Source organism: Mugil cephalus, chromosome 19 (genome assembly GCF_022458985.1).
Source record: "Mugil cephalus isolate CIBA_MC_2020 chromosome 19, CIBA_Mcephalus_1.1, whole genome shotgun sequence".
In the NCBI taxonomy this organism is placed as follows: domain Eukaryota; kingdom Metazoa; phylum Chordata; class Actinopteri; order Mugiliformes; family Mugilidae; genus Mugil; species Mugil cephalus.
The window spans coordinates 15,976,789-15,990,161 of record NC_061788.1 but is presented as its reverse complement, the minus strand read 5'-3'; the positions used below and the strand labels follow the sequence as shown (position 1 = coordinate 15,990,161).

General features: G+C 40.9%; 2 protein-coding genes across 3 annotated transcripts; both read left to right on the top strand.

Annotated features, from left to right (window-relative positions):
- Nucleotides 1-224: 224 nt before the first annotated feature.
- Nucleotides 225-4,348, top strand: sigmar1 (sigma non-opioid intracellular receptor 1). Its single transcript, XM_047570235.1, has 5 exons — nt 225-495; nt 579-630; nt 1,605-1,753; nt 1,895-1,987; nt 2,115-4,348. The coding sequence occupies exons 1-5, from the start codon at nt 351-353 to the stop codon at nt 2,342-2,344; spliced, it is 669 nt and encodes a 222-aa protein (XP_047426191.1). The 5' UTR covers nt 225-350; the 3' UTR covers nt 2,345-4,348.
- A 2,730-nt stretch (nt 4,349-7,078) lies between these two features.
- katnal2 (katanin p60 subunit A-like 2) lies at nt 7,079-13,245 on the top strand. Of its 2 annotated transcripts, none has more exons than XM_047568945.1 (16): nt 7,079-7,221; nt 8,545-8,615; nt 9,032-9,198; nt 9,331-9,367; nt 9,502-9,604; nt 9,698-9,799; nt 9,960-10,025; nt 10,176-10,253; nt 10,552-10,650; nt 11,503-11,566; nt 11,657-11,775; nt 11,850-11,941; nt 12,015-12,125; nt 12,362-12,524; nt 12,696-12,798; nt 12,890-13,245. In XM_047568945.1, the coding sequence occupies exons 1-16, from the start codon at nt 7,168-7,170 to the stop codon at nt 13,024-13,026; spliced, it is 1,566 nt and encodes a 521-aa protein (XP_047424901.1). In that variant the 5' UTR covers nt 7,079-7,167; the 3' UTR covers nt 13,027-13,245. The 2 variants fall into 2 exon arrangements, with proteins under 2 accessions (XP_047424901.1, XP_047424900.1); XM_047568944.1 differs by having other exon boundaries at nt 12,887-13,233.
- The last annotated feature ends 128 nt before the right edge of the window (nt 13,246-13,373 follow it).

The following is a 13,373-nucleotide window of genomic DNA, read 5'->3' as shown; positions in this document are numbered from 1 at the left end:
AACAGCTCCAGCACGGTATTTAAATATTAAAATGAAACACGATAAGCGTCACATTTAAGTTTTTATGCTGGCTCTTTTTGCATAAATATTCAAATGGTATCCAAATATTAAATGGGGGGTATATTATGTGCTGGCAACCCGTCAGTTGCCGTTGCCTACGCACAATCTACTCGCCCTGTGATTGGCTGAACTGATCTCCCGCCCTCGTCTGACCAGGAAGAAGTTGCCAGTAGGACACCACCGCGCCTCCTCTACCGGTGGCGTGTTTGGAGCAACCTGTCTGCCTCTCTCTACGCATGTAGTCAAACGTGCTGCTGTATTGTCTTGTGTGTCTGCGTTTAGTTTTAATCATGTCTGTAGTCAAAACTTGTTTAAAGCTGCTCCTGTTCACAGCAGTCTCCGTCCTGGCCGTGCTGCTGCTGCGGCACTGGATGGCCACCAAGAACTACGTTTTCAACAAGGAAGACGTCGCAAAATTGGCAAAACAGTACGCGGGTGAGTTTAGTCTTTAATCTAAGTAAACTGACCGCAATTTACCCAAATGTTCTTATGTGGATAGTCCTTGTGTCTATTCTCAGGACAAGACCACGAGCAGGCTTTCTCTAAAGTGGTGGTGGAGCTCAGGAAAAGGTAACAATAACACAGTGTTGGATTGTTATGTATTCAGACACATGTAGCCATATGTAAGAACTCATTGATGCACCAATGTAACTCGCAGTGAATGATGATTGAGTTGAGCACTCGAATAATTGAAAACGCACATGTTAATCAGCATTAAGACGAAGCATGATTCAAAAATAGTTTTCCTTGCAAGCTTACACTTTCCTACCAATGCCCAAACTGGAACTTCTCGTGAACGTTTATGTAATGGGTTTAGAAAGATTAACTTGCATGACTTTTAAAATCTTGATGTGAGCTCAAAGCCTGATCTTGTTATACAGGATGATACTGGGAAATGAGACGGCCGGAAGTTTGGCTCTTTTTAGTGGTTTTGGTACTAGGTTGTCTGCAAGAGACATTTCCATGCTCTTGCCTCAGGCAATGCAGCGGGTTTGCTGTGCTGCTACTTTTAGTTCTTATTTATGTTTGACTAATGTAGTACAGCACACTGATCTGTTTAAAATCCAGTTTTGTGAAACGAAGAATGTCATATCACACAGGAAACCTTATTCCTATTCTTTCTTGCAATTATTTATTCCTCCTCAGTGGGTGTCAACGCTGTAAAAGTGGGACATTTGAGAAACAAGGCGAATACATTGTTATTAGATTTTGCTATTGAGACACTTGCTTATTGTTCAAATAACCAAACTCAAAGATGCACAGTTGCAAATCAGATTCTATAAAGTAATAATAGTAATAACTTGGCAGGTACAAACCAGTCTGTAATAACATCCTAAACCGATTAATCAACCATCGAAACATTTTTAGTGTTGCTTGTAGACCACTGATTTTACTTGAAATGTGTTGTTGCAGCAGAGTGAGACTGAGTGTGTCATTGCAGTTATTCCCCTCATTCCACAAATTATTGGGTCACTAGACAATGGTTTTAAGTTGGGGCTAATAAAGTAACTAACTAAAAGGCTAATAAAGTGTCACTGATCTAGGTATCCTGGCCACATCCTGCCGGATGAGGACCTGCAGTGGGTGTTTGTGAACGCCGGCGGCTGGATGGGCTCCATGTGCCTCCTCCACGCCTCTCTCACAGAGTACTTGCTGCTGTTTGGTACTGCAGTGGACACAGGAGGACACTCAGGTAGAGGGGACGGCTCTAATTCTGTTCGGAGAAAAGACCAGTTCCAGAAGGAAATTGAGATTAAATATTAGAAAAATGTGGGTTTTGTTGAGCATTTGGCAGAAAATGAAACACGTTTGTACTCCTGCTGCTTCTCATCAGGTCGGTACTGGGCTGAGATTTCAGACACCATCATCTCTGGTACCTTTAGGCAGTGGAAGGAGGGGACAACCAAAAGTGAAATCTACTATCCTGGTAATTTCTATACATTTAAATCTGTGTGGTTCAATTAATATATGAATAGTTTGTGTCTGTTTTATGATAATATTGTAAATGTGTGTAGCTGACAAACCCAGTGTTTGTTTCCACTCTTGTCCCACAGGTGACACCATTGTACATGGTGTGGGAGAGGCCACGTCGGTCCAGTGGAGCGCCGGCACGTGGATGGTGGAGTACGGCAGAGGGTTCATCCCCTCCACGCTGGGCTTCGCTCTGGCAGACACACTTTTCAGCACCCAGGACTTCCTCACGATGTTCCACACTGTGCACGTCTACATGAAAGCTCTGCTGCTCGAGGCTGGTACACTACTCACAGAGGTTGGAGCTTTCTGAGGATGATCGCACGCGGACAGTAACATGGGAGGGGGGGATCTTCAGCGTGTTCACCTGAAACTGTAGACAATCCACATTTGCATCGGTTAATCTAACGTCTTCTTCATTCTATCGTGTATCGCCGTGCATCGCGACTTCTTCGCGATGCACAAAAAATGTTTAACTTTACCTCATATTGTGGTTTTAACCTTTAGAGCGAGACATCAAACCGATGTACTACTAATCGAAATCACAAACATAAACATTTCACTCTGAAGCAATCCCTGGCTAATCATTTTCCAGAGATAAGACTGAGGTTTTCATTACTATCACATTTTATCTTTCCATAATTAAGGCCTTAAAGCTTCTCTTGCCAAATCTGATATTATAAACATTTCTAAATACATTTTTAAACATTCAAAATGGATGTTCGTCATTGCACATTTGAACCTAGGCATGATTTTAAATATGTAACGATAATCTTGGCTTTCAAAGCAAAAGGAAAATATTCAATCCACAACAAAGCCACTATTTTCTTAGCACATATCCATTTTTTGATTAAAGGCGCGATGAATATCTGTAAATAGGAGTCTTGTGCATATTCGGCTTTGTGAACATCTGACATCTGGAAACCAGCGCCATTAAGAGAGGCTTCGCGTTTCGCGCTTCTCTCGATCCCGGCCACCATTTCCTCATCCGTAACTGACCTCTTTGCACTATATGTTGTTTTTAAAAAGTATAAAACCCGAAAGGATAATCTTGTCAAAACTGCCTGAATGATTCACATGTAATATAACATCTCTTCTATCGATTCATACCAGCTGAGAGACAGTTTTATTTTTTTGTCTTGTTGTGTACTTTAGAGCTACAGTGCAGCAGCATGTTTCAGTTTTAATGGAGCAATTCTCAGATGTACTTTGTCTTAATAATCTCCAACTTTTTGACTTAATGTTCAGGGTTCAGTGCATTTTTTTTTTCTACCAAATCCGCACTAGAGGTTTATCTGATACAACTAATCATATCTGTAGCCTCATGACTTAATCTTTTCTGACTATACAGCAGAAAGTTGACGGTTGTACATGTAGAAGTATACAGTGTGGTGAGATTTTAACAGAAATGCATCCAGAGAAAGTTTGAAACCCTTTAAATGTTTGTGCAATTCATATTTGGCCAAGGAAGTGGGAAACACTACAACAGACCTCTGTTATGTTAAACTGCAATATAATGTCAGTCTAATTTAAAACTAATAGATAGAAATGTTCTAGAGAGTAATATACCCGTTGTGATCTACTTGAATGTAGCTGGACTTTTATCGTTCAGTGCGTTTACATGCACACTAATAATCCGCTATTATTCTGAATATAATGAACATATTCTGAATTTCATAGAAGTCATGTGATCAATATTACAATTGAAACCTTTTGAAGAATGGAGCATTTTCTAATTAAAAACCTGACCGACAGCAGATGCTAAAATCAGGTTTTAGAAGCAGTCTGGACATTGATGCAGCTCCATCAGAATCAGGATCTCACTTGATCTCTTTTCTTTTCTTAAGGTCTGTGTATTCACAAAACAACTAGCCAACGATTTGGAAGGCTTGAACAGGAATGCGTGCCAGAAAGATTTCAGAATTAGAGCAAATTCGAACATTTAGTGCATGTAAACGTACTGATTGTCTTTAGTTTCCCTTCGTGATGTGGAGTTTTGCACTATCCCACCAGGGACCAAAACTTAATTTCCACATCTTAATCTAATACTGAGCAGAAACGTAATTGCGTCGTTTTTCATTTGACGTTCTACTGTACGAGCAAACATCTGCTGAATCGACCATGTCTTAAGCTTAGACGGTTTCAGATAAAATAGCCTTATTCTCAACCACGTTTAATAATTCATACACGGAAGCATCAGTAGCAGTGTGGTCTCGGATGGTAAACCTGTCAACACGTTACTGTACCAGATGTGCAATTTACTGGGGTAAAGACTGACACTGACAGTGCCAGAGGAAATAAATGATTTGAAGTAAAATGATGTAAGCTTGTTTTAATTATTACCGCATATGTTCAATCAGATTTAGTCTTGAATTAATCAACTGTGCTGAACCTTTAATGAAGTCACACCATAGCTCTACTAAAGCTTATAGAATAACTATAGAATGTCATTAATTACTATGACCTTATTCATCACGGAAGCCAGTAATTATGCTAATATGACACTGTAAGATTGTTCAGTAATTATGGCATTGGACTTCACTGAATTATAATCACGGTAAGTAATCCATCCCAAACGTATTTGCCTTGCAGATCAAACAAAACCAAGGATTTTAATTGTTCAACAGGACCCCTCCCCCCTCCCCAAACAGTGCCGACCCGTCTAAGACGTTAGCTATCCTTTTCTCTGTGGACTGGAGGTGGACTCCCAGCAGAACCCCGTCCAAAGCATCCCACCTCCTGGCTGGCTCGCCTTCCATCCTTTAGTGCGTCCTGGTTTTATGTGTTCCCCAGGTAGTTTGGACACACACACTTATCCATCCATGTGATGTCACGCTAAACCCCTTTCACAAGGCCACCTTCTTCAATTGCCCCACGGTTCAGTCCTGATATTTGTGTGCCAATCATAGGCGGACAGGAATAGGCATGAACTGGCCTCCAGCTACAAACTGCGACGAACTGTGCTCTGATTTTCCAACAAAATCAGTATTAACTTTTTTTTTTCCAGCAGTCTGAGCTACAGTTGCTCATCTGTTGGAACGGACCGCAGAGGCCAGCCTTTGCTCACCGTGTCAATGCATTTTCTTCATTCCCTTGGACCAAGTTTGACAGGTACTGACCACTGCTGACTGGAAACACACCACAAAAGCTGCAGATTTTCTGACCCAGTCGTCTGACCACAGTAATTCGTCTCTTTTCTAAGTTCACTCAAATCCTTTCACTTGAAAATAAACGCATCAGGCCTCATCATTCCATTTTCCTCTTTCTAGCACAGCAACTTTTAAGACAAAATGTTTGCCGTCTAAATGCTGACTGACAGGTGCCATGATAACGAGATAACCAATGGAATTCACCTAACCGGTCACTATGTTATGGCTGATCGGTGTATATAATCCACAATGATAAAAAATAAAGTCATACATTTTGGAAAGTGTGGGAAGACGGAAGGATGCTGCACGAACAGATGGTGTTATTAAATAAACCAGGCCAGTAGAAGAGAAGATAAACACATCATTCTTCATCTCTGTCAGTAAATGTCAAGAGGATGCAGACAACCTGATTTGTTTAATGTCCATGAGGGAGAACTGGGTGTGATGATAGAAGCAAGGGGATGGAAGTATGTGAATATTCATGCTTGTTCTACCTCCCTTTCCCCCCATGCTTATCCATATGTATCCATATGCGATGTTCTGAATTATTCCAGGTATAGATTTAATGTCACTCTGACAGACTGCCCTGACCTCGCTGTCCTCCTTCTCTTGAAGCCCTTTAAAGGGGATGTATTCAGAATCGAAGATGGCCTACTAATGCTGAAATACCAGCGTGCCTGAGCAGTAGCCTCGCCTAATGGGACACGACTACAGCCACTTTGACTGAGTTAAGATACCGGTACGAGACAAGATTCACAAGCACAAACAGAAAGCTCATACAGCCTGATTGTTTAGGTTAGAACAAAAGTGTCCTTTAGAATGAACATTAGAAAAGGGCAATAGAAAGAACCCACAACTCTTGATTAATATGCTGCTTGAAAGGGCTCTGGTGCTCTCTAGTGGAAATATTCTGTAGTACAAGCAGTGTCAATTCAATTCAGAATTCTTGAGAATTAAATAGGAATGAATATGAGTTTGAGATAAGTACCAATACCTATGGGTCAAAGGTAGTAAAACTGAAATGTGTTATAACTGAGAAGGTTGTTTGTTAATACTTGTGGTTACTGAGACTTTATTAAAAGGTCTGAGGTTGAATAAAGTCCCGCCTATATTATATTTTTCATACATCTTCTTATGCTTCTTGTTTTGGACACTTTGGTGTTTAAAATGTTTTCAATATCTTCTAAATAGGGCATGATAACATAGCTTTAAAACAATAATATGTCGTTGTTGGTTAATTTGGAACAGTGAATATGAGATGTGGCTTTAACTTTAAAAAGGCTGGTTATACATTTTGTCTAGGCTTATTTTTCCATTTCAATTTTGGAATTTCAAATATTATCAAGGTCAATCTAAAAAGTAGGAAAGAACTAAAATAAGTGATATTGTTTCATCTATAAAGCCATGAAGAAAGGGCATAGTCTTGACTGGATAGTATCTATGCAGTATCTTAAAACTAATCTGTCTTATCTTATTTGTAATAATACATTATTTATTGAGAACAGTGATATATACAAAAAAATATCAAGATGAACGTTACATACAGCTGAGCACAAACAAAAATATGTAGATTTATACATACACATTTAACATAGTACTAACTACAATATACAAAGATAAGTACATAAGGTAACTTATACTGATGAAATAGACAATGGGACAGGACGATAATATTAAGAGGATTCGGGAAATAGGGTCATATTTTGACAGCAATTTTTAATTTTTCTTAGTTTTCACAAATTCTAAAGATCTGGGAAGCATTCTAAATTAAAAAACAAAATGTGTAAAGTTCGGGGCTGAGTGCTGAAGGGTTGGATGATTTGTTTGATTTGTGATGCGCAGCATCCAGATGTGACGTGAACTGCAGTACACCTGCATGTACGGTAGCCCGGAGGGAAACCCCACAAGACCCCACGCAAAAAAACAAAGCGAACAAACTCCAACAGCAACACCTGTCGCTCAAGACCTTTTCTAAGTTTTCTGTAACATGATGGAACTGTCTTACCAATCCATGAAAGTCGCTCATCAAGCTCGGGAGGCGGTAAGTGAATAAGGAGTTTTATTTCCTTAAGTTTGTTGCATATTTAACGGCCAACTCAATTCAATGTGAGCTAATAGCTTTTAGCTCACTAGCAATGATGCCTGAAAGAGCCGCGCTCTATAACCAAACTGTCTGTCCCATACGACAAGCGTTATATTTTATGTATCCAGGCCCTAGTCGTTGCATTTCGTGCATGTATTATGTGGCAACCAATTGCTAAAAGTGTGTAAGTTCAACTAATAAGGCTAGTTTTCTTTGGCTACATGGCAGAGCCGCAATCGCTGTACATCGGTTGCCTAGATACGCTTTCAATTGGTTGTCTTTTTATGGTGATTTGTCTCCCCCTGCTGGCACCTTTTGACCCCCAACCCCATATCTTTTAATAGGTTTAAGGCAAGAGAGGAACATATTCATTTTCCGCAAGCAAACATGACTTGAAACACAAGTTTAATTCATTTAGTTGAATCTTGATAGCGGTATGCTCGCTTGACTGGGCTGGAAAACCTAAATCACTAATAATACAGACAATAAACAACCTCCATTTGCATCACACTGGTGCTTTTTTAAGCGGTGTCCGTGGGGTGGTTTTCAAAAAGCATTTCTTTTGTTTCTTTATTTTTTCTAATAAAAATCCAAAAAAAAGTAGCATTGTACAAGATTACAAATATTTCCTATAAGTTGAGATTCAGTGTAGTAGGAAATGGTGCACATTCAGGATAAAATCATGAAAGCAAACCAAATGAACAATGCCGTAATTTTAGTCATTATACATTTGGGGCTCTGCTATTGGCTTGCTGTCATGGCTTACTGATGAGTTTGATTGTGGCAGTTTTAATGTTTGCAGCATTCGGAAATATCCGACACTGCAGTAGTTTGAACACAACTAATATTAATACCAGTGAGTAATACGTATGTTCCATTCTGTTTTTGATATAAAAAAGATTAAATGTTTAATATTAATCTGCTTTTATTTAATCCCTAAACGTGCCTGACATAGGAAACCGTAGGACTACTATTAAATTTGCGAAGGGGCAAAGTTGAGATTTGTTTGTAATTGTGAGCTCTCGAGTGCATGAAAATAGCAGCAGTCTCAGTAAAAGCACATGGTAAAATAACAAAAATTAATCATGGCTGATTTGTATGGTGGTGTTTCAGTTTTAGGGTTCTAGTGTTGTGCATGGTAGCTTCAATCACAGCCTACTGAGACATTTCAATGTAATAATATTAAAGATGGTTAGTGCTTGTTAACGTTGTGCAGAAGTTGCGTTTAACCTTTGTTAAGCTAGTGTGTCTCAGAGTATGTTCTGTGTCCCTGTCCAACAGGATGAGCTGAGGACCGAGATGAGGAGGAAGAATCTCCTAATCCTCATCTACCAGCACCTCCTGGACCAGGGGTCAGTATAAAGCTGGGCGTAGGCCGGGCTGTTGATTTCCAGTAGTACGTCAAAGTTGATGGCATCTGGGTATTGATCTTAAATGGACGTGTGAACCCGCTATATGTTACAGCAAATGCTACGTGGCAAGTGAGAGAACATAAGACAAAGTGGATGAAATACTTTCTGGAACAAATTGATCAAATATATGTTACAGGAGGAGCATGTATGCGAGTAAAGCCAGTTGGAAGGTCAATTTACTGTATATTGCAACCATAGTAACAAGGTCATACTCGTGTGTGTCTGTTCAGAGAGTAGAGACACATGCAGTTCATCAAGAAAACACATTAAAAGTAAATTATAGAAGATGGCAGGCATGGCTGACCTCGTTTGTGTTACTTTTAGATGTTTACAATGCGTTTGTGTCTGTCCTCCAGCTACGTGGCAGCAGCAGTGGCCTTGGACCAGGAGACGAATGGAGGTGTGAGGAAGTTCGAGGTGTGCGATAACATCGATCTGGAGATGGTGCTGATGGAGTTCGAGAGCTATCATTACATCAAGTTCCAGAGATATCCCAAAATTATCAGAAGAACAACGGAACAAGGTACTGGACCATTGTTAAACACAAATTGAAAATATGTATCTAATGGTCAATGGGATCAGCCTGATCTGAATTACGGTTTATATTTTTTTTTTCTAAAGTTATTGCTTTTTGTGTTTTTGTTCTCCTGTCAAGGTGACAGCAGATTTGCAAGGAATAGTGCAGTCAAGAGGCGAGTAACTTCATTTCCCACAACAACACATTTGACTCTCAGGAACAAAAAGTCTGGCGCTGTTCATAAATGCAAACAAAACAGTATGAACAAAAACAGTTAAATATGCAACAAAAATGTCCCACATTCCTTAGGAGTCCCTGCTCAGCTGTTAAAGCTCTACCCAAAATCAACCCACCCCAGATGCCACAGTCTGGAAACCGAGTGAAGAAGACTGCCAACGTTGGACAGGCAAATGTGAAACACTGCATTTAAATAAACCAAAACTACCTACGTAAGTGTACTAAAGCGAGAATCGAAACATCTTGGTTGTCGTGATTTATTTCCCAGGAGAATGGTACTTCCACATCTTCATCCGATTCATCTGATTTTGGTCTCAACGTTTCCTCTATCAAAAATGGACCAGCTGGGGAGGGAGCCACGCACAGGAAGGTACTAAAGCAGTACATCGAACGATACTGCTTTAAATATCTGTATATTTTGCAGCAAAAGTAACGTTAAAGTAAAGTAAAGTAACTGATGACAGTTTTGTTTGTTTTTAATACAACTGTTTAACATCTAAAACTCTAATATTGTCTGTCTTGGGGCCCAGGTGACCGATGGTAAAGGAACAATACATGATGCCGTCAGAGGAGGTGGCGTCGACTCGGACCACATGGTAATCTACATAGGAGTGACTGAGGAAAACTAATCAGTCACTTCTCAAATTAACTAATCTGGTTTGTTAAACATGTGAGAGAACGAATGTATCAAACAACGCTACTAAAAACATTACGGTGCTAGATGTAATCATGATTTTATGTTGCAGGAGCGGCTGCTGAAGCCCCTGAGTGGCTTTTCTGGAATGAGTGGCGAAATGAGGGAGCTGGCTGCTATCATCAGCAGGGTAGTGCACACACGCTCAAAAATGAACTGCACTCAGTGGCAACATCTAAACTCAAACTCATGCCATGGAATGCAAGCTAAAACTGTGATTCCTATTACGTCCACTAGGGAGCAACGAAGAGCCGCGTTGTGAATGAATTGATTTGTTGTATTAATGAAGGCCCAGGTTCTATCCATTTCCCTTATCTGCTGTTTCATTCTAAAGGACACCTATTTACGCGAGGCCAAGACGTCTGTGTGTGTGCGTGTTTGTGTCGACATGCATTCCTCACTGTGTGTTTGTGTGTTCACCCCTAAAGGACATCTATTTGCACAGCCCGAACGTGCGCTGGGAGGACATCATCGGTCTGGAGGATGCCAAGCGATTAGTCAAAGAGGCCGTCGTTTATCCCATTAAGGTGCGCCCGCTGGCCGAGCTCGCTGGTATTTCAGCACCGGTCGCCCGTCTTCGATTCTGAATACATCTCCTTTAAAGGGCTTAAAGAGAAGGAGGCCAGAAGTCAGGCCAGTCTATTAGACTGACATTAAATCTATATCTGGGATAATATGGTAACGCACATATACAGATGGATAGACAGACGGGCAGGCAGGCAGGACCGCACACGTGTGGAAGGCCAGGTAGAATTTATTATAGCCACAATCGCACAATTTTGCCTAGATAAAACCTGGCACGCACGCACACACGTGCACACGCCAACAGAAAAACACACGGCTCTATCATCATCACCCAGACCTTTCTCATGGATATGATGACAACAAATCAGGTTGTCTGCATCCTCTTGACATTTACAGACGGAGATGAGGACAGATGTGTCTATCTCCTCGCGTCTCATCTGCTGTTTTATTGAATAACACCACCTTTCCACAATCTCTAACTTTTGTCTCCATTATTATTCATTCCCTGAAGTATAAGGTCACTTTGGCGATTGAAGCCAGCCTCTGTTTGTCACCCAAAATTTGCACTAATTTCTTATTGTGTGGTATTTGCACCTATACATTTCGGCTATACATCAGCTTTATCCGTTTTCTTTGCACACAGCTCAGCTTCTGATTGGTCTGCCGAAAATGTAAATTCACGTTTCGTTGCTAGATGTTCACAGATTATGACGTGATTTACTGATGCTGTTTTGTTTTTAGTTGCTCTTTGGTGGTTTCTCTTTTACCCTTGTACAAATCGTTCCTTGGATAATTTTATCCTCCATCCCGTCAACCCGTTCTTCTTCTCCATGTCTGACTCCATCTCTCTACAGTACCCTCAGCTGTTTACTGGCATCTTGTCTCCGTGGAAAGGTTTGCTGCTCTATGGTCCACCAGGTAAACCTACTTCCTTCATTCCAATCAGCGACTCTATACATACATTTTGAAATGACGCCTCAAATGTAACTATTTAACTCATACCCACAGGCACAGGTAAGACGCTGCTGGCCAAAGCCGTGGCCACAGAGTGTAAGACCACCTTCTTCAACATCTCAGCCTCCAGCATCGTCAGCAAGTGGAGGGGAGACTCTGAGAAGCTGGTCAGGGTACGTGTTGCCTAACACATTTTGCGTCTATTAAGTTTGGATTGGTGTCAATCGATGAACGTTACCGTCTGCAGGTTCTGTTTGAGCTGGCCAGGTACCACGCCCCATCCACTATCTTTCTGGATGAGCTGGAGTCTGTGATGAGCCAGAGAGGATCCGGCATGGGGTGAGCATGCAGTGAGTTAGGGGTTTAAACACGCTGTCCAGACAGTCGAAAGAGGGTAAACGTTTGTTTTCAGGGGAGAGCACGAGGGGAGCCGCAGGATGAAGACAGAGCTGCTCGTTCAGATGGACGGGCTGGCAAAATCAGAAGACCTGGTGTTTGTACTTGCTGCCTCTAACCTGCCGTGGTAACACTTCAGCATAAATACACACATACGTATCAACAATATGTCTGTGAGTTTCTGTGTGTCACATTTCTAAATGGGTATTAAACCTAATGTATGATAGTAATAATAATAAGGATATGATCTATTTTTGTCAATCATCTATTTTTTTAAAGCACAAAAACAAACAGAATATATATATTTTTTATAAAGTCAGATTCTATCTATTGGTGCTATATAACACATCTCGCTTTTCTCAGGGAGCTGGACCATGCCATGCTGAGGAGGTTGGAGAAGAGGATCCTGGTCAGTCTTCCCTCCTCACCAGCGCGTCAAGTCATGATCTCTCACTGGCTTCCTCCTGTCAGCTCCACAGGACCAGTGGAGCTACACACTGCGTTGGACTATGAAACCCTGGCAAAGGTGTGTTTATTCTCATTACATGTTTCATATTTTAAATCTTTTTCTCTGTCATGTAGCTGTCACACATTTAGCAAGCAACCATTCTGACTTCCGGTCCCTAGTAAGATGGTGCCTGCATGATAACGTAATACAAGTTTTCAAGTTCCCATCTGTTATTTTTGGGTGTTTCAGGAAATGGAGGGGTACTCTGGCTGTGACATCAGACTGGTGTGTAAGGAGGCCGCCATGAGACCGGTCCGCAAGATCTTTGACGCTCTGGAGTCACACGAAGGCAGTAAGACAACACACAAACAAACAAACACACACCCACAAAGGCGCCCGCCCCTACATCAGCCACGTTTACTGGAGGTTCTTTTCCACAGCAGACACTGACATGCCTGCCATCCAGCTGGAGACCGTGACAACAGCCGATTTCCTGGAGGTGATCGCACAAACCAAACCCTCAGCCCGAAAACTGATGGACAGATACACTGCCTGGGAGAGAGAGTACAAGTCTGTCTGACACTTGTACACAGGTAGACTAGTTTTAATATGAAAAAAAAAACAAAACACAAAAACATACCTGAATAATAACTTTTGGAAACTTTGGATATGTTATATCCATATTTTACTGTACATATGACGTAGTTTTCACGTACTTGTTTTTCAAAAACAGCCATCCCTATTTTACATGCCATCTATGGAATGATCAATACAACACAATGAAATACACAAACAATCTGTTTTAGCTTTTTATTTAAACATCATTTTATACATCCTGATATAACAGACCGTGATATGGTGCAAGGAGTGATTGGTGGAAGGTCAGAAATACATAACTTATTAAATATGTTTTTCTTCTGAGCTTAA

Bases quoted from the DNA above. Each gene is read 5' to 3' on its own strand.
- sigmar1 (XM_047570235.1), top strand. From the start codon at position 351: ATGTCTGTAGTCAAAACTTGTTTAAAGCTGCTCCTGTTCACAGCAGTC. The intron at 1,754-1,894 runs GTAGAGGGGACG...GCTTCTCATCAG, and splicing joins GGACACAGGAGGACACTCAG to GTCGGTACTGGGCTGAGATT. The intron at 1,988-2,114 runs GTAATTTCTATA...CTTGTCCCACAG, and splicing joins AAGTGAAATCTACTATCCTG to GTGACACCATTGTACATGGT.
- katnal2 (XM_047568944.1), top strand. From the start codon at position 7,168: ATGATGGAACTGTCTTACCAATCCATGAAAGTCGCTCATCAAGCTCGG. The intron at 7,222-8,544 runs GTAAGTGAATAA...CCTGTCCAACAG, and splicing joins CTCATCAAGCTCGGGAGGCG to GATGAGCTGAGGACCGAGAT. The intron at 9,605-9,697 runs GTGAAACACTGC...TTTATTTCCCAG, and splicing joins CCAACGTTGGACAGGCAAAT to GAGAATGGTACTTCCACATC.